At 38.9% G+C, this 18,770-nt stretch overlaps 1 protein-coding gene across 1 annotated transcript in view; it reads left to right on the forward strand.

Moving 5' to 3' along the window:
• The window catches only part of DTL (denticleless E3 ubiquitin protein ligase homolog), a 66,385-nt gene extending 48,171 nt beyond the window's left edge, over window positions 1-18,214 (forward strand). The window contains exons 14-15 of the mRNA XM_003930377.3: window positions 8,099-8,931; window positions 11,020-18,214. Of these exons, the coding sequence (XP_003930426.1) occupies window positions 8,099-8,931; window positions 11,020-11,118 (932 nt within the window). The 3' untranslated portion in view covers window positions 11,119-18,214. The remainder of the gene's footprint in view (window positions 1-8,098; window positions 8,932-11,019) is intronic.
• The last annotated feature ends 556 nt before the right edge of the window (window positions 18,215-18,770 follow it).

The following is an 18,770-nucleotide window of genomic DNA, read 5'->3' on the forward strand; positions in this document are numbered from 1 at the left end:
TAAATGTGTAGGCCAGTATAATGGCATGCAATGCAGCTGTTAAAAATAATGCAGTGCATTTATGTGTACTTACATGAAGAGATATAAAAAGAAGAGCAAGGTGCAGAACATGTACATATATATAGTATAATCCATTAGTATTACCGGGTTTTAAAGGTATGATACATATATCACTTTGTATGTGCCAAAGAGGCACAGAGAAAATTGTGGAATACACAAGAATATAAAAGTGAAATGAAAAAATTAAAAAGAGGTTCGTGTTTCTACCCTCTTCCCCTCTATACTGCTTGAATTTTTTTACCATTAACTTTTATACTGTTAAAAGTCTAGTTACTGTTTAAAAAACACATACACACACACTCTTAAATTTGACTCAGAGTTTGCTAACCTTCAAAGCTAACAGAATATCTTTGACCCCCATGGTCCACTTCCTCCATAATCATGACATTCTGAAGGAAGAGGAAATGCCCAAACTTTCCAAACATCAATTTCCTACCAACCTTATCAGTAAATACTTTCAGTGTGTGCCATGCAAGTACTGTATCAGAAACCTAGATACTTGGTGTGTCCCTGTCCCAGCTCTTCGTTCTTCCCCAGTCTGCCTTACTAATCAGCATTATAAGATGCATACAATTTTAGGACTTTCTGCCCTAAATGTACACTTTGACCCACTTAAACGGAACAGATGACTGTGGCAGCCTTGCAGTGATTATTGACCTACACTGAGGAGTGCAGCAAATGAAAACTTCCTTTTCTTCTGAAGAAATAGCTGTTACCATGCTCTAGAGCATTCGTGTGAGAGCCATAACCAGAGGCTTCATGAACAGGTCACTGTTACTAAGTCCATAGCACCTTATGCCAAAATGGAGTTTTTCAGTAATGATCCTTACTTGAAAGAGCAGTATCATTTTGGCTGGTTCCAAACATATGGTTGGTGAGAAAACTTTAGGCAAAAGTCAATTTGTAGAATTTCAAGGCAAGACTACTTTAGGAGTGAAAAGCACAACGTAAAAAAGGACAGGATAATTAACTGAATAAAGTGAGTTCTTGCAAATCTTTATTTCTGCTAAAAGAGACATGGCATTTTTATATCAGCCCATCCTAAATTTAGCTGGATATAAATGCAATTTGGTAATTAAACTGAATTGAAAATCATAGTTACAATTCAAAGGCTTTATAACTGAGAAATAAATAAACACCCCTTCTTGTTATTTGAAGACAGGAATGCTATTTCAGAAATCTAGAAAGCTCAGAAGGAAATTGAGAAAATGTTGTCTGTGGTAGGGCCTGAGAGGGAAGAAGCATGAAGTTTATAAAAATTTGCCTGAAGTGCTTGCCACTGTATGTAAAAACAAAGGGACAGGTACACAAAGAGAAGGTTCTATCTACTACGTTTTATTTAGAGAACAAACACTGAGATTCTGAATGTTCTTTCTTTTCTGGAAAAAAGCATTCATTTGTAAAATAAAGTGGGAAGCTATGTGAGGCCTGATAACGTTTACAAGTAATTGATTAAATTGCTTCTTATGAAAAGAAAAACTATCTCTATTTAACAGATATGGAATCTGAGTTGAAGGAGATAAAGGGTTATGCCTAAGGCATAGAGTAAGTGATTGTGCCAGGTTTTAGACCTGTGCATTCCTGTTTAAGAGCCCCTGTGTAGTGCCTTTCTGCCCTAGCATTGTTCAAGAGTATTTATAAGAATGCTAATGGCAGTGTTAAATATGTTGTAGAATACCTGTACCTTAGAATACTTTGTAGCTATTAAAAATGATATGGTAAATCTGTGTTAATGTGGGAAATATTCATGATATATTAAAAGCAGGTTATTCCTGATTTTAAAATGGGCAAAATGCCTGAATAGACATTTCTCAAAAGAAGATATGCAAATGCCCAACAGGTGTATGAAAAACTGCTCAACATCACCAATCATCAGGGAAAGGTAAACCAAAACCACAATGAGATATCTATCCCCCTCACACCTGTTAGAATAGCTTTTATCAAAAAGACAAAAGTTAACAGGTGTTGGTAAGGCCATTGTCTAGAAGAGTCTTTACAATATTATCTTCCAGAATTTTTACAGTTTCAGGTCTTCGATGTAAGTCTTTGATCCATCTTGAGTTGATTTTTAAGAGATGAGGTGAGAGATGACGATCCAGTTTCATTCTCCTACATGTGGCTTAACAATTATCCCAGCATCATGTGTTGAATAGGGTGTCCTTTCCCCACTTTTTTTGTTTGCTTTGTCAAAGATTAGTTGGCTGTATTTAGTTTCATTTCTGAGTTCTCTATACTATTCCATTGGTCTATGTACCTATTTTTATACCAGTACCATGCTGTTTGAGTGACTATAGCCTTGTAGTATAGTTTGAAGTCAGGTAATGTGATGCCTCCAGATGTGTTTTTTTGGCTTAGTCTTGCTGTGGCTATGTGGTTTTTTTGTTTGTTTTTGGTTCCATGTGACTTTTAGGATTTTTTTTTTCCAGTTATGTGAAGAATGATGATGGTATTTTGATGGGAATTGCATTGAATTTGTAGATTGCTTTTGGCAGTATGGTCATTTTCACAGCATTGATTCTGCCCATCCTTGAGCATAGACTGTGTTTTTCCATTTGTTTGTGTCATCTGATTTCTTTCAGCAGTGTTTTCTGGTTTTCCTCCTATAAGTCTTTTGCTTCCTTAGATATATTCCTAGGTTTTGTTTTGTTTTTGCAGGTATTGTAAAAGGGGTTGAGTTCTTGATTTGATTCTCAGGTTGTTCACTATTGCTGTATAGCAGTATTACTGATTAGTGTACATTGATTTTGTATCCTAAAGCTTTACTGAATTCATTTATGAGATCTAGGAGCTTTTCGGATGAGTCTTGAGGGTTTTCTAGGTATACAATCATATCATTGGCTAAGAGCAACAGTTTGACTTTCTCTTTACCAATTTGGATGCCTTTTAGTTCTCTTCTCTGACTGGCAGTGACTGGCTCGAACTTCCACTACTATGTTAACTAGAAGTGGTAAAATGGGCATCCTTGTCTTTTTCCAGTTCTCATGGGGAATGCTTTCAACTTTTCTCCATTCAGTATAATGTTGGCTGTGGGTTTGTCATAGATGGCTTTTATTACCTTAAAGTATATTCCTTCTATGCTGATTTTGCTGAAGGTTTTCATCATAAAAGGGATGCTGGATTTTGTCAAATGTTTTCTGTGTGATTATGTGTTTTTGTTTGTTTTTCTCTTAGACAGAGTCTTGCTCTTTTTGCCCAGGCTGGAGAGCAATGGTGCAATCTCAGCTTACCTTTGCCTCCCAGGTTCAAGGGATGCTCCTGAGTAGCTGGGATTATAGGTGCCTGCTACTACGCTCCGCTAATTTTTGTATTTTTAGGCGGGCTTCACCATGTTGGCAAGGCTGGTCTCAAACTCCTGACCTTGAGTGATCTGCCGGCCTTGGCCTCCCAGAGTGCTGGGATTACAGGCGTGAGCCACCACACCCAGCCTGATTTTGTTTTTAATTCTGTTTATGTGGTGTATCACATGTTTTGATTTCTGTATGTTATACCATCCCTGCATTCCTGTTTTGAAATCCACTTGATCATGGTAGATTATCTTTTTGATGTACTGTTGGATCTGGTTAGCTAGTACTTTGTTGAGGATTTTTGCATCTGTGTTCAACAGAGATATTGGTCTGTAGTTTTCTTTTTTTTTTTGTCATGGCCTTTCCTGGTTTTGGCATTAAAGTGATACTGGCTTCACAGGATGATTTAGGGAGGATTCCCACTTTCTCTGTCTTTCGAAATAGTTCCAGTAGGATTGGTACAGTTCTTTGAATGTCTGATAGAATTCAGCAGTGAATCCATCTGGTCCTGGACTTTTTCTTGTTGACAGTTTTTTAAATTACTGTTTCAGTCTCAGTGCTTGTTATTGATCTGTTCAGATTTTCTATTTCTTCCTGGTTTAATCTAGGAGGGTTGTATATATCCTGGAATTTATCCATCTCCTCTATGTTTTCCAGTTTGTGAGCATAAATGTGTTCATAGTAGCCTTGAATGATCTTTCGTATTTCTGTGGTATTGGTTGTTAATATTTCCTGTTTCATTTCTAATTGAACTTATTTAGATCTTCTCTCTTTTCTTGGTTAATCTCACTAATAGGCTATCAATTTTGTTTACCTTTTCAAAGAACCAGCTTTTTGTTTCATTTATCTTTTGTATTTGTTGTTGTTTCAGTTTCATTTAGTTCTGCTCTGATCTTTGTTATATCTTTCCTTCTCCCAGGTTTGGGTTTGGTTTGTTCTTGTTTCTCTAATTCTTGAAGTGTGACTTTAGATTGTCAATTCGTGCTCTTTCATACTTTTTGATGTAGGCACTTAATGCCGTGAACTTTCCTCTTAGCACTGCTTTTGCTGTATCTCAGAGGTTTTGTTAGGTTGTGGCACTATTTTCATTCAGTTCAAAGAATTTTTTAATTTCCGTCTTGATTTCATCGTTGACCCAAAGACATTGAGGAGCGGATTATTTAATTTCCATGTATTTGCATGATTTTAAGAATTCCCTTTGGAGTTGATTTCCAGTTTTATTCCACTGTGGTCTGAGAGAGTATTTTATATAATTTTGATTTTCTTAAATTTATTGAGACTTGCTTTGTGGCCTATCACATAGTCTCTATCTTGGAGAATATTCCATGAATGTTCTGATGAATCGAATGTATATTCTGCAGTTGTTGGGTACAATGTTCTGTAAATACCTGTTAAGTCCGTATGTTCTAGGGTATAGTTTAAGTCCATTGTTTCTGTGTTGACTTTCTGTATTGAAGTCCCCCACTATGAGATGAGGTTCTATTTTGGTGTATTTTGAGATTTTGCTTCAAAATTTAGAACTCCTTTTAGCAGTTTTTGTAAACTGTGCTGGCTTGGTAGTGGCAAGGCAAATTTTCTCAACGCATGAAAAAGACTGTCTTTTCATTTATGAAGCTTAGTTTCGCTGCGTACAAAATTCTTGGCTGATGATTTTGTCAGCTAATAATTCTTTAATGAAGCTTAAAAATAGGACCTTAATCCCTTCTAGCTTATAGGGTATCTGCTGTTATTAATCTGATAGGCTTTTCCTTTATAGGTTACCTCACAGCTCTTAAGATTTTTTTCCTTCGTCTTGACTTTAGATAACCTGATGACTGTGTGCCTAGATGATGATCTTTTTGTGACAAATTTCCTGGGTGTTCTTTGAGCTTCTTGTATTTGGGTATCTAGATCTCTGACAAGGCCAGAGAAGTTTTTATTCTTTTGTCTTTGTCTTTGTTGGATTGGGTTAATTCAAGAGCCTTATCTTTGAGCTCTAAAATTCTTTCTTCTACCTGTTTGAATTCTATTGTTGAAACTTTCCAGTGTATTTTGCATTTCTCTAAATGTGTCTTTCATTTCCAGAAGTTGTGATTGTTTTTTATTTATGATATCTATTTCTCAAGATTTTTATCTGTATCTTGTTTGTTTTTTAATTTAAGTTGGTTTTCATTTTTCTCTGATGCCTCCTTGAGTAGCTTAATAATTGACCTTCCAGATTCTTTTCTGGCAATTCAAAGATTTATTCTTGTTTTGGATCCATTGCTGGTGAGCTAATGTGATCTTTTAGGGGTGTATAGAACCTTGTTTTGTCATATTACCAGTATTGTTTTTCTGGTTCCTTCTCATTTGGGTAGACTATGTCAGAAGAAAGATCTGAGACTCAAGGGCTGCTGTTTAAATTCTTTTGTCCCATAGGGTGATCCCTTGATGTGGTATTCTTCCCATATCCTAGGGACAGGGCTTCCTGAGAGCCAGACTACAGTAATTGTTAATGTTCTTCTGAGTTGAGCCACTCAGCAGAGCTACTGGGCTCTAGGCTGGTGGTACTGGAGAGTGTCTGCAAAGAGTCCTGTGATATGGTCTGTCTTCAGGTCTGTATGCCATAGATAGCAGCACTTGATCTGATGGAAGTATTAATAGGAGAGTGAAGTGGACTGTGTTAGAGTACTTGGTTGTAGTTTTGTTTAGTGCACTGGTTTCCTAGAAGGCTAGTTATACTAGCACTGAAGTTATCACATGGGCAGACTCAGGACATCTTGTTGGCCAGGATGTTACAGGCAGTGGAATGTTACAGGATGTTACAGCGGTTGTTTTCTCCTTTCTTGGAGCATGGTTGTTCTGTTGAGTTGCTGTAATGGCTTGAACTGGTTGGTTCAAGGAGGTGGTGCATTCAAGAGAGTATCAACTGGTAGTATAGGGGTGATATAAGCATGCCCTAAGGTTTCCTGGATAAGTATTCAGGTTTCTCAGGCAATGAGCAGTGCCATAGAGCTCCCATGAGTTTATGTCTTTTGTTTACAGCTACCAGGGCCATTAGAGAAAGACCATCTGGTGGAGGCAGGGTTAGTGTGTCTGAGCTCAGACTCTCGTTGGGCAGGGCTTGCTGGGACAGCTGTGGGTGATAGGAGTGGTAGTTCACAGGCCAATGGTGTTATGTTCTAATGGGATCAAGGCTTCCTTTGCTGCTTCATACACATCACCAGGGAAATAAGGGAAAGCCAGCAGTGACAGGCCACAGCCAGCAAGGCCAGACTCATTCCTGCCATGCTCCCCCAACAGCCAATGGAGCCAAATTTATATCCATGCTTCCAGTGCACAGGGCTGAGATATTGCCCCAGACTATAAGCCGGCCTCCCCACTGAGAAAGCAAGCAGGGCTTTCAGGCCCTATCCATCTGCCTGCCACAGCTTCTGTGCTCATATCTACACTTCCCATTTGTCCCCTCCTCCCACAGATTCTGCCCAGGAAAATTCATGCTCATTTGAAATTATTACAAAGTTCAGCTGAAAGTCTCTTTCTCCCTGTGATCCTTCCCCAGTTTCATTGGCTGCCCTCTCCAAATACCCCTGTGAGATAAAGTCAGAAATGGCTTCCCTGGGGACTGGGAGTGCCTATAGGGCTCTTCCTGCTGCTTTTTCTACTTTTATATTTTGCCTGGCTCTCTAAATTCATTTCAGTTCTCCTTCTCCTATGATCTGGATTTTCAGGTTCCCCAGTGAGAATGTGTGCAGAGGTGGACTTCCCCTTCTCACACTGTTTTTTGTTTGTTTTGAGACAGAGTCTCACTCTGTCAGCCAGGCTGGAACAGTGGCATAATGTTGGCTCACTGCAACCTCCACCTCCCGGGTTCAAGCGATTCTCCTGCCTCAACTTCCCAAGTAGCTGGGACTACAGTTGCACACTACCATGCCTGGCTAAATTTTTTTCTTTTAGTTGAGACAGGGTTTTACCATGTTGGCCAGGATGGTCTTGAACTCCTGACCTTAAGTGATCCACCCACCTCAGCCTCCCATAGTGCTGGGATTACAGGCGTGAGCCACCACTCCCGGCCACCCTCTCATACTTTCGACCTTGAGAGCTCATTTGGAGGTTCTAGGAGGGGAGTGCAGCTATTCATATACCCTTGACCGAAGACTGGTCTTTTGTCGGGGATGGTCATTCTCTTCAACCAAGCACACAGCTTCAGGAGCCCTCTGGCACTTTGGGCACTCAGTTTTTCTGCTGTCTTACAGATTTTGCAGCAGCAAGCCACTTCTTTCAAAGGATCCACGAATTCTTTTGTTTTTTTGTGTGTGTGGTACGTTCCTGCAGTAGTTCTTGGAGCCAAAGTTCATGATGTGAGTCTCCACATGCTGTTCCGTCTGTCTGAATGGCAAGTTAGTCCTGCCTCCTACCTGCCACTTTCCCCTTACCTCAGTCTCATTTTTGTATAGAAAAAGGTTGAGATACATAGTATATATTACATGCACAAATAAAGAACATATGCTAAACATGGTTTACCTAGGTGCTTTACAATTGTTATCTTTATGTTTTTGGTGTTTTATCGATTTGTACAAGTATATGTTTTACACTGGGGTAGTTGGGAGGTTGGCAAGTTGGAAAAGAGAAAGGAAAATGATAAAAGGGTATAGTATGAATCAAATGACATATATAACCTGCTTACCGGCAAATTGATCCTTGGATGATTACATTAACTGATTTTTCTTGATGAGAATTTAGGGACTTTGTATGGCTTTCATTTCTGATCTTCATGATCCTCTCCTCTTTTTCAGTGACAGTAACAAGTAGCCAGAGTACTCCTGCCAAAGCCCCCAGGGTGAAGTGCAATCCATCCATTTCTTCCCCATCATCCGCAGCTTGTGCTCCAAGCTGTGCTGGAGACCTCCCTCTTCCTTCAAATACTCCTACGTTCTCTATTAAAACCCCTCCTGCCAAGGCCCGGTCTCCCATCAACAGAAGAGGTTCTGTCTCCTCTGTCTCTCCCAAGCCACCTTCATCTTTCAAGATGTCAATTAGAAACTGGGTGACCCAAACACCCTCCTCATCACCACCTATCACTCCACCTGCTTCCGAGACCAAGATCATGTCTCCAAGAAAAGCCCTCATTCCCGTGAGCCAGAAGTCATCCCAAGCAGAGGCTTGCTCTGAGTCTAGAAATAGAGTAAAGAGGAGGCTAGACTCAAGCTGTCTGGAGAGTGTGAAACAAAAGTGTGTGAAGAGTTGTAACTGTGTTACTGAGCTTGATGGCCAAGTTGAAAATCTTCATCTGGATCTGTGCTGCCTTGCTGGTAACCAGGAAGACCTTAATAAGGACTCTCTAGGTCCTACTAAATCAAGCAAAATTGAAGGAGCTGGTACAAGTATCTCAGAGCCTCCTTCTCCTGTCAGTCCGTATGCTTCAGAAAGCTGTGGAACGCTACCTCTTCCTTTGAGACCCTGTGGAGAAGGGTCTGAAATGGTAGGCAAAGAAAACAGTTCCCCAGAGAATAAAAACTGGTTGTTGGCCATGGCAGCCAAACGGAAGGCTGAGAATCCATCTCCACGAAGTCCATCATCTCAGACACCCAATTCCAGGAGACAGAGTGGAAAGACATCACCAAGCCCGGTAAGTCAGCAGGAGTGGGAAGATACATTTCCTAACTTAAAGGGGGCCAGAGACCCAGATCTCTCATCAGAATGCTTTAATAAAAACTATTTATTCCTAGTGCTGCCAAATTTAGCACATAAATACAGAACAAATTTTGCATGGGACATACTTTTACTAAAAATTATTTGTGCTAAGAAATTATTTTTGTTTGTCTGAAATTCAAATGTAACTGGATATGCTGTATTTTATCTGGCAACTCTGTTTACTCCCATTAAAATCCCTCCTGTCAGGGCCTGTACTTCTCAGTCCTGTTGCCTGATTCACTAAAGCCTTCATCATGCTCCAGGATATCAATTCAAAAATATCTCCCCTCTCTCCTGTTAGACAGTATGCCATCCTCTTTTTATAGATAAAGCTGTTGTTCATGGGAAAGTTGCCAACATCCGTAAGTAGATTTCCAGTTAGTAATTATATTTTATAATTATTTAAAATACATTGAAACTTAGATACTTACAAAGCAATTTCAGTGCAGAATATTTCTGGATTTTTATGATTTCTCCCCAATCTTTGATAATCATCTTACCACACCACAATAATACTTTTGACACCTATATCTATTATTTTTAACATTCAGTGTAGTGTCACTTATCTTTTTAGGACTCATTTCATTGACTGACTTAATATTTAAATTAGATAATATCAGTATCAGAGATTGCTGCCAGAAATAGGTTTGTGAACCCTGAAAAACAAGAATCATTACAATGGCGGAGGCAGAAGTAGCTGAGATCATTGGGTGAGCTATGGGCACCAGTCAGAGGGAATGGAAAGCTTATATTGTTTGCATGTTAAGGGGAGGTGGGTCAAGGAACTTTGCACTGTACTTCACAGTAGCTCTTTTTATGAGTTACGGAAATGGTGTTAAGATGATTGAAATAGAATCCAGAATCATCAGCATCATCTACCATTTTAAAGGGCAGAAGTTACATAACATTAGGCCTTCATGAGAGCAGGTGGGGGATATGAACACTTTTATTAAACTAAAAAAGTGTTCATATCCCCCACCTGCTCTCATGAGGGTGTATCCCATAATTTTAGAAAAAATAAACTGATATATTTTAAAGACTATTTAGTATACAAACTGCAATCAAGACCTTGCTATAGAAAGTTGGGGGGAAAGACAGTTATAAGGAATCTTTCCTTCTCTCAAAATTATGACTGCTCTTTATCCCTAGCCAAAATTTCCATTTTTTTTCAAGGGAGCTGGTCTCCGCTATGTGTTAGCAGAAAAGTAATTTCAATGAAAAACTATTTTTACTAATATATAAATCTTAAAATCTTTAAAAAGTAGAAATAGTGTACTGGTCTTGTAATTTCTTTGAAGCTAACAGTTCTTAAAAATTTTGTACCTTTGTCTATATGATGGTAATGTCAGCCTTCAAAAGAGAGTAAACAGCTCCCATTTGAATACCTATCTTGTGTGTAAACTGAAGGGGGCTGATTTATTAATTTATTTCAAAAAGGATAGTAATTGTAACCTCTTTGTTTCTTATTAGGTGACTTAGCTAATAAATGTTTTCTATCCACATGAAAAGTCTATGCCTTCTTTTCCTACATAGCATCTGTTAAGCTTTTACTATAATCAGTACAAGTCAGCCAAAAGAGACATTGCAATTCAAAGTATTTGGAGCTGAGGGCAGGTGCTATGGCTCACACCTGTAATCCCAGCACTTTGAGAGGCTGAGGCGGGCAGATCACCTGAGGTGAGTTCAAGGCTAGCGTGACCAAGATGGAGAAACCCTGTCTCTACTAAAAATACAAAATTACCCGTGTGGTAGTGCATGCCTGTAATCCCAGCTACTTAGGCTGAGGCAGGAGAACCCTTGAACCTGGGAGGCAGAGATTGCAGTAAGCCGAGATCACGCCATTGCACTCCAGCCTGGGTGACAAGAGCAAAACTCCGCCTCACAAAAAAGTATTTGGAGCTGAAAGCAAACCGACTAACAATCAAACTTCTAGACAGTGTAATTTAAGGTACTCCTTAGTAACTTGCTGAGGTAACAGTTGAACTTCAAGCAAATCTCTGAAATCTAAACTTTTTTCTTCTAGGTCACCATTACTCCCAGCTCCATGAGGAAAATCTGCACATACTTCCATAGAAAGTCCCAAGAGGACTTCTGTAGTCCTGAACACTCAACAGAATTATAGATTCGAATCTGAGTGAGTTACTGAGCTTTGGTCCACTAAAACAAGATGAAAAATACAAGAGTGACTCTATAACTCTGGTCTTTAAGAAAGCTACCTTTTCATTTTTAGACAAAATATTTTCAATGCTGAAATATACCTAATCTGGTTCTACTACCATAATGTATATGCAGCTTCCCCAGGATAGGGGGAATTTAAATTTGTGTTTAAATTTCATAAAGTAAATTTGTCACTTTAGCATTTTGAATGAATAGTCTTCACTTTTTAAATTATGCATCTTCTCTACAATAATGACATCCAGCTCATGGAGGCAAAAAACAAGTTTCTTGTTATTCTTAAACTTTCTGTGCTCAGTGGAAAGTATCTGCCAGCCACAGCATGAGGCCTATGAAGGCTGACTGCTGAAGAAATCCTCTGCTGAAGACCCCTGGTTCTGTTCTGCCTCCAACATGTATAATTTTATTTGAAATACATAATCTTTTCACTATGCTTTTGTGGGGTTTTTTAAAGTATGTGTAAAAATGTGATGTTTAGATAAGTACATTTATATATCAGTTCAGTGTTAAAATGCAGTTTCTTGAGTTAAAGTCATCTTTATTTTAAATGCAGTGATAAATGTCAGCTCTTTGGAGAAACTAGGAGAGCAACAACAGAAAGCTGTGTCTTTTTTCTCTCCAGTATATCTCCCTTATGAGATTTCAGGTCCCCATGTTTTCACCAAGCAATCTACTATGTCAGCCAACCCAACATCACTTTCTACAGGAGGTTATGATTTTTGCCATTTACTAGAGGAAGATGTTTTATAAAATCAATTTGGGGTTTGAATTCAGGTGCAGCCATCAGTTCTCTAGGTGCTGTAGTGTTTTAAAAAAATAAGTCATCAGATTTTAAGAAAAAAGCGATGATTTCTTATTGATATTTTTATAAAACTATATAGCTCTTAACTGAAAATCCAGAACCAGAAACATAAATCTTGAGGTTATCTTCATGTACATAAAAAGCAATAGCCTTCTAGTATAGATAGCACTGAGCCAAAAAGTAATAGAATTTTCTCTAGATATTTAATACAGAGAGTGTATAGACTGACTCTAAGTTAATAATGTGCAAAATATCTTAAACATCCCTCCCCTTAATCAACAATTATGTATCAGTGATCGTGAACCATTGTTTTGTATTTTTCACCTTTGTAACCTCATGGAAAGAGGCTTTATGTACCTTCTAGTTACTATGTACTTAGAAGGGAGCCTCCTTCCAATCATGAAACTTCATTTGTTTTGAGGACCGTGTAGACTTTATGGTGAAAATCTATTCTTACTGACAACTTTTTAATTCCTTTGATCTTATAAGTTAAAGCTGTAACAACTGAAATTGCATGGGTCAAGTAAGCATAGTTTTATCCAGGGAGAAAAATAAGTAAAGGGAAGCCATAGAATTGCTCTGGTCAAAACCAAACACACCATAGCCTTAACTGAATATTTAGGAAATCTGCTTATATTTGGTGTTTGTTTTTTGACTGCTGGGCTTTGGGAAGATGTTATTTACGACCAGTATCTGCCAGTAATGCTGTTTATCTCACTTGCTTTGAAAACCATTTGGGGGAAAAAATCCTTGACAAAGAAAAAGAGTGGGCCAGGCACGGTGGCTCAAGCCTGTAATCCCAGCACTTTGGGAGGCCGAGGCGGGTGGATCACAAGGTCGAGAGATTGAGACCATCCTGGTCAACATGGTGAAACCCCGTCTCTACTAAAAATACAAAACATTAGCTGGGCATGGTGGCGCGTGCCTGTAATCCCAGCTACTCAGGAGGCTGAGGCAGGAGAATTGCTTGAACCCAGGAGGCAGAGGTTGCGGTGAGCCGAGATCGTGCCATTGCACTCCAGCCTGGGTAACAAGAGCGAAACTCTGTCTCAAAAAAAAAAAAAGAAAAAGAAAAAGAGTGATAAAGCAGATGATTTTGTTTGTATCCCTTCACATCTTCTGGCAGCACTACTGAGTGAAATTGGGATCAATTTGGCTGTCAGAAACTATACTGAGAGTCTACTGGGCATAACATGTCCCACGTGGAAAACTAGTGCTTTAAATGGGTGCCAAAGTTCAACTATAATGAGATAATTATCCCTGCCTATGTCAGTGTCAGACTGAGCTGATCCTGAATAATAAAGCATTTTACCTTATCCGATGTCCTTTTCTGAGCTTTTTGCGTTACCTAGAAGCAGTGTACACAAAAGAACTATAGTAGTAGTCAAGTATGCCTTCTACTTGTTCATTAAATAAAATATTTATTCCCAAAGTTATAATCTATTTCAAGCTGAAAAAGCTTTTAATAAAAAATATCTTGCTTGGGTCAGACCTTGAGCGTTTAAGATGGCTTGGATTTCTTCATAAAGGAGGGCGGAGTGATGTAGTTCTTTTTCTAAACAAGTATTTCCAGCACAAACTTTTCCATTGGAATACATTTCAAGCACTATTGCTAGGATCCTGTATTAGAGTTTGCTTTTGGCTATTTCAGCACAGGCCCTTAACTTTTGTGAGGATGACTGATTAGTCCCTTCAAATGTCTCATCATCTGGACTGCTCATTTAACTGATGATAAATGAAGAGCATGCATAGCTGCCCTTGTGTTGGGGGTCAGCTGATTATCCCCATCCCCAGCCTTAATAGTTTAAAACAGTTTTAACTCTTAGCTTGAAATTAGACTATGGCCATGTTCGTAATATAGGTTGCGTGTGGGTTCAACAAATGCTTTTTGAGAGCCTGTCATAGCCAATATACAACTGCTCTTGTCTGTTTTGCTGCTTTTCTTAGTCCCAAGAGAGCCAATACTTTCACATTGCTCTTAAAGCAAAGGCCAAGTAGTCGTCAGAGAAAAATCAATTCCACAACTAGGTAGTGTGGGCAACATTTTACGAATGTGTGTCAGAAGACAGACTGAGTTAAAACATTTTACTAGAAAAACTGAGTTAATTTCCTCCCTATGACAATTCAACACAAGTGGTTTTTGCTTCATAATTCCATAAAGGGCTATGTGTAGGCCCAGTTGAGCTCTTATTAGCAGATCTCATTGCTTCTCACACAGGTCTTCATGGGGAATTCTTTGCCAGCCCTAGGTATGGATCATACCACATTACCAATTAACCCATTACTCAGAAAATTCTCAGGGATTAGGGGAAAAAATTGATATAGGCAGGCTGAACACATTTTGTTGGACTTGAGTTAAGCTTAATGCTTAGATGTCAGGAATACAAGCCTGGCTTGTTATAAGGTATTCATTTTGTTCCCTAAAGTGGTAACAAAATCTGTTTTATTTCTGAGCTGTGTTTGAATACATGCTAAAAAGTGTAAGGTTTGTTAAGAAATGATGTAAGATAAATTCAGCCTTTAAAAAAGAAATGAGCGTATTAAGCAGCTTGTTTATATTGGTATGCCTGCAGCAAGTATATACATCACAAATGAGAGATATTATGTTATTAAAGAATAGGCTCGTTTGATCCCCAAAGTTCATCCCTTGCTAAGCCAGGAAAGAGGATTTCTAGGGTATGTAACCATGTTCTTTATTTTGAATTTAAAAGGTTTCATATTCCATTTATACTCCATTTCTCTTTAATTTCCTTAACTTGCCACATGCCCCTTTGTTTTGACATTCTGAAAAATTTATATTCAAGCCATGTTGTGAAATATGAATAGCGCATTTCAAAATGCCTTTGATTGGAAGGCGTTTAAGCCAGCCAACATTTACATATCACCTGGGTGCCAAGCCCTGTGTGTGAGGCACCTGGTCTGCAAAGAGCTCCTTTCTTTATTTCCAGTTGTCAAAGGAGTCACTTTATAATACCTCAGTAGGCTAAAGTCAGCATTTGAGAGAAACGGCAAAGATCAGATTTCAAGTCCTTTGAATAAAGTTGTTTGTAATCAGCTATTATGTAGCCAGTACTATCTAGAAGCCTACATTTCCCTCCAGAAACTTAATTCAGCTGCGCTTAGGACTTTTAACTTCTCAAAGTAAAATAGTTTTTTGATGCATGTTTTCATTATATTCCTTATAAGGTTATAAATGATGGTTGAAAACAAGATCTCTAGTGCCAGACTTCTAGCTTTGGGTCCAAGCTCTAGCTGTGTGACTGACCGTGGGCAAGTTATTCAACCCTTCTGTGAATCAGTCTCCTACCTTAAAATGGGATTATGTGGTTATTACGTGTAACGCTCTTAGGACAGTGCCTGGCACATAATACCTAATATTTATTAAACAGTTGCTATTAGCCGTTAATCTTATCAAGTGTGGAAGGCAACAAAAGCATAAACGTTGCCTGGGCCTCCCAGTCCCAGCACTTTTCAAAAGCAGCACGTGGGTCTGTGGAAAAATCTCAGGTTTGAAATTCATGACTGTCCTACCACCTGTTACACAAGAAAATTGTGGAGACTATTTAATATGCGGCCTGTAGCCACTGTTCAAAGAGACCATAATCTGCAAATCTGTATCCTGAACTCTTAAACAAACCAAAGCTTTGCACACACAAAGTCCACCCTCCCATTTCCTGACTGCCCCCAGCTCTGCTACATTGTTTAAGATGTTGAGTACCTTTAGAGAGGAAGCTGCAGCTGCTGGTCTTTAGAGCCAAGAGCCAACTCTTGCTCAATTGTTAGGCTACTGTGGACAAAATAGGCAAAGCTCAAAACAAGCCATGTTGCATCTGTTAGTAGTAGGATACAAAAGAAAATTCAAACATTTCATTGAGGAATATAACGAAGACCAGATTTTTTGCTCTCATTTGATGAGATTCTTCCCCAGGCTCCTATTTTTGATGCCTGTAATACTTGCTGCCATCATCACATCAGTGTGAAAATAGTGAAAGTTTGCTTGATGTTTTGGTGGATAAATCCAGCATTGGGGTTTCAGCTGTCAATCTGAGCATCAGATTTATGCTGCCGCTAATGCTATTAGGGACCCTAGTTTCCAATTTACAGGAACTTACAGAATGTGGCATGCCTTTATTAGAAGCTGGCATCTGCTCCTTTGTGCCAGTTGTCAATTTAAATGAAGATGTTTAGAGCCAGGTTGTTTTTTTGATTGATAACAGCCTTGCTTACTTCTGAAGTCAAGGTCTAAAAGTAATTATACAAATCATCCCTTTCCTCTATCAATATATTACCAGATGATATATGTTACTGAAACAAAACTAAGTAAACCATCTGGCTTTGCTATGTTGACATGGAGTTAGCAAATATTGTTGTACCATGTCACTTAATAATTATTCAGCATGACTTAATTTCTCTTCCACCTTTCCCCCATCCCATGCAATAAGTTCAAACGCAGTTTTCCAAGAATTATTTGAAAAGAAGCATAAGAGGGGGATTTATTAAATGTAACTGTGAAATGACTTATTCGTGGCTTAGGAACTGAGAAATTAAAATCCAGTGGACATTGTTGCCGCTGTAATAGGCAACATTCATTCAGCCCAACCGTTAACGTCAAGTTGGAAATGCTGTTTTCTTAAAAGCCCTCCTGGATTTAGAGAGTTTTATATGGGAGTGAGAGACTCAGAGTCCAAAAATCAATGTCTTCACAGAGAGGTTTACTGGAAGACAAGTTAAAACAAACATTAATATCTTGAGTGTGGTTATGATAAACACTTCCCAACTCCCTAATTAGACTATGAGGTATTGGCCTTGGAGTGCTGCACATGTAATTAAGTATCTGGCTTTGGAAAACTCCTAAAACCAAGAAATGTGACAAAAGTCTTAAGTTATACACAGAAAGCCTACAGGATAAGAAAAATTGAATGATTTAGGAATAGTTTCTATTCGAGCCAATTTTCTTATACGATCAATTGCACAAAGAGAGGATGCTGTTTAGAGCAGCTTGTTAATTTGAGTTATCCTGTGGTGTCCTCTTGCCTTCCTGTTTACATTGACAGCATTTCTAATCCCATTTATATTCTCCCTTCTTATGTCATTTTGGCCACTGGACTCAGTTGAGTAGTGCATGAAGCCAGGGTTGTGGGTTTCACTCCCAAATGGGCCAATTTCATTTCACTCTGTGTATTCGTGGCCATAGGCAGCATCTCACATGCCTGCCCTAGCCAGCCACTCCACAAGGAGGGGTGGATAGAGTTTAGACTCAGTATAAACGCTGGATACAAACTCATAGTATGTATCCTCGCTACACAACCTGAAAGCATTCTAAATGCTGCCTGTCTTCCCTTTTCCTGCCTGAAGACCAAATGTCTAAACCTCTGATAATCAAAGTTATAGATCATTTCATTTAATGCACACTCCTATACACACTTACAACCCTGTATGTGAGTATAATTATCCCCATTTTTGTTGTTGTTGTTGTTGTTTTCACATAAGGGAACTAAAATACAAGTTAAATAACTTGCCCAAGGATATGTAGCAAGTGACAGCTTATGGATTTGGTCTGACTCAAAGCCCACAGTCTTAATTCCCATCCTAGAGTGTCTGTCCCCTGGCCCTCCCCATCAATCAAATACATGCTTTCTACTGTCAGTACCTTCAAAAGAGAAGAACTCTCAAAATACATTTTCTGCTAGAGTAATATATGAAAGAATATTATTCCTTAGGAGTAGAAGCTATTCTGAACTGTAGAAGGAAGGATATGTGCAGGACTAGAAGCTAGAATCAGTACTGACAGTGTGTTATAGGAGGACAGGAAGAAGACTGATGAATGCAGTGATAGGAAAACAGGAACAAAAGCACGGAAGTTAAAATTAGAAAAAGTGAAGAAAGGCTTGCCCCCAAATATGACAGCAGAGAATGAAGATAAAGATACACGTGCCCTGTGACCCAGCTGTTCCACCCTTCTACCCACGAGAAGCTCAACGTGCACTGGGACACATATAAAGATGTTTGTGGCAGCATTGTTTATGCTAGTGAAAGGCTGGAAATAATCCAAATGTCTGTCCACGGTAGAATGGTTAAACTATGAAATACTCATAACAACAGTATATAACAATGAGATGGAAAACGATGAACTAGCTACGGGACAATGACCATGAATGATTAGAACACTGAGCAAAAGAAGCAAGAAATAGTAATGTACACAGTATGACTGCATTCAGATCAAGTATTAGAAGACAGGAAATACTAACTAGTATTGGATATGTATATGGGTGGTAAACAGCAAAACAAAATCATGATTTCATTATAAAAACAGGAGTTCCCTCTGGAGGGTTGTGCTTGGGAAGTAACATGAAGGACTTCTTAGGTTATGGCAAAGTTCTGTCTCTTGCCCTGGTTAGTGATTATATGGGTGTTTGCTCTATAATTATATCTTGCACTTATGTTTTATACATTTTTCTATATATGTTTTATGATTCATGATGTTTTTAAAGGTTTTTTTAAAAGGAATGAAGATCAGGCCGGGTGCAGTGGCTCATACCTATAATCCCAACACTTTGGGAGGCCAAGGCGGGCAGATCACGAGGTCAGAAGATCGACACCATCCTGGCTAACATGGTGAAACCCCATCTCTACTAAAAATACAAAAAGTTAGCTGGGTATGGTGGCATGTGCCTGTAATACCATCTACTCAGGAGGCTGAAGCAGGAGAATCACTTGAACCCAGGAGGCGGAGGTTGCAGTGAGCTGAGATCACACCACTGCACTCCAGCCTGGGCGACAGAGCAAGATTCCATCTC

This window comes from Saimiri boliviensis, chromosome 14 (assembly GCF_048565385.1).
Source record: "Saimiri boliviensis isolate mSaiBol1 chromosome 14, mSaiBol1.pri, whole genome shotgun sequence".
NCBI classification, from domain to species: domain Eukaryota; kingdom Metazoa; phylum Chordata; class Mammalia; order Primates; family Cebidae; genus Saimiri; species Saimiri boliviensis.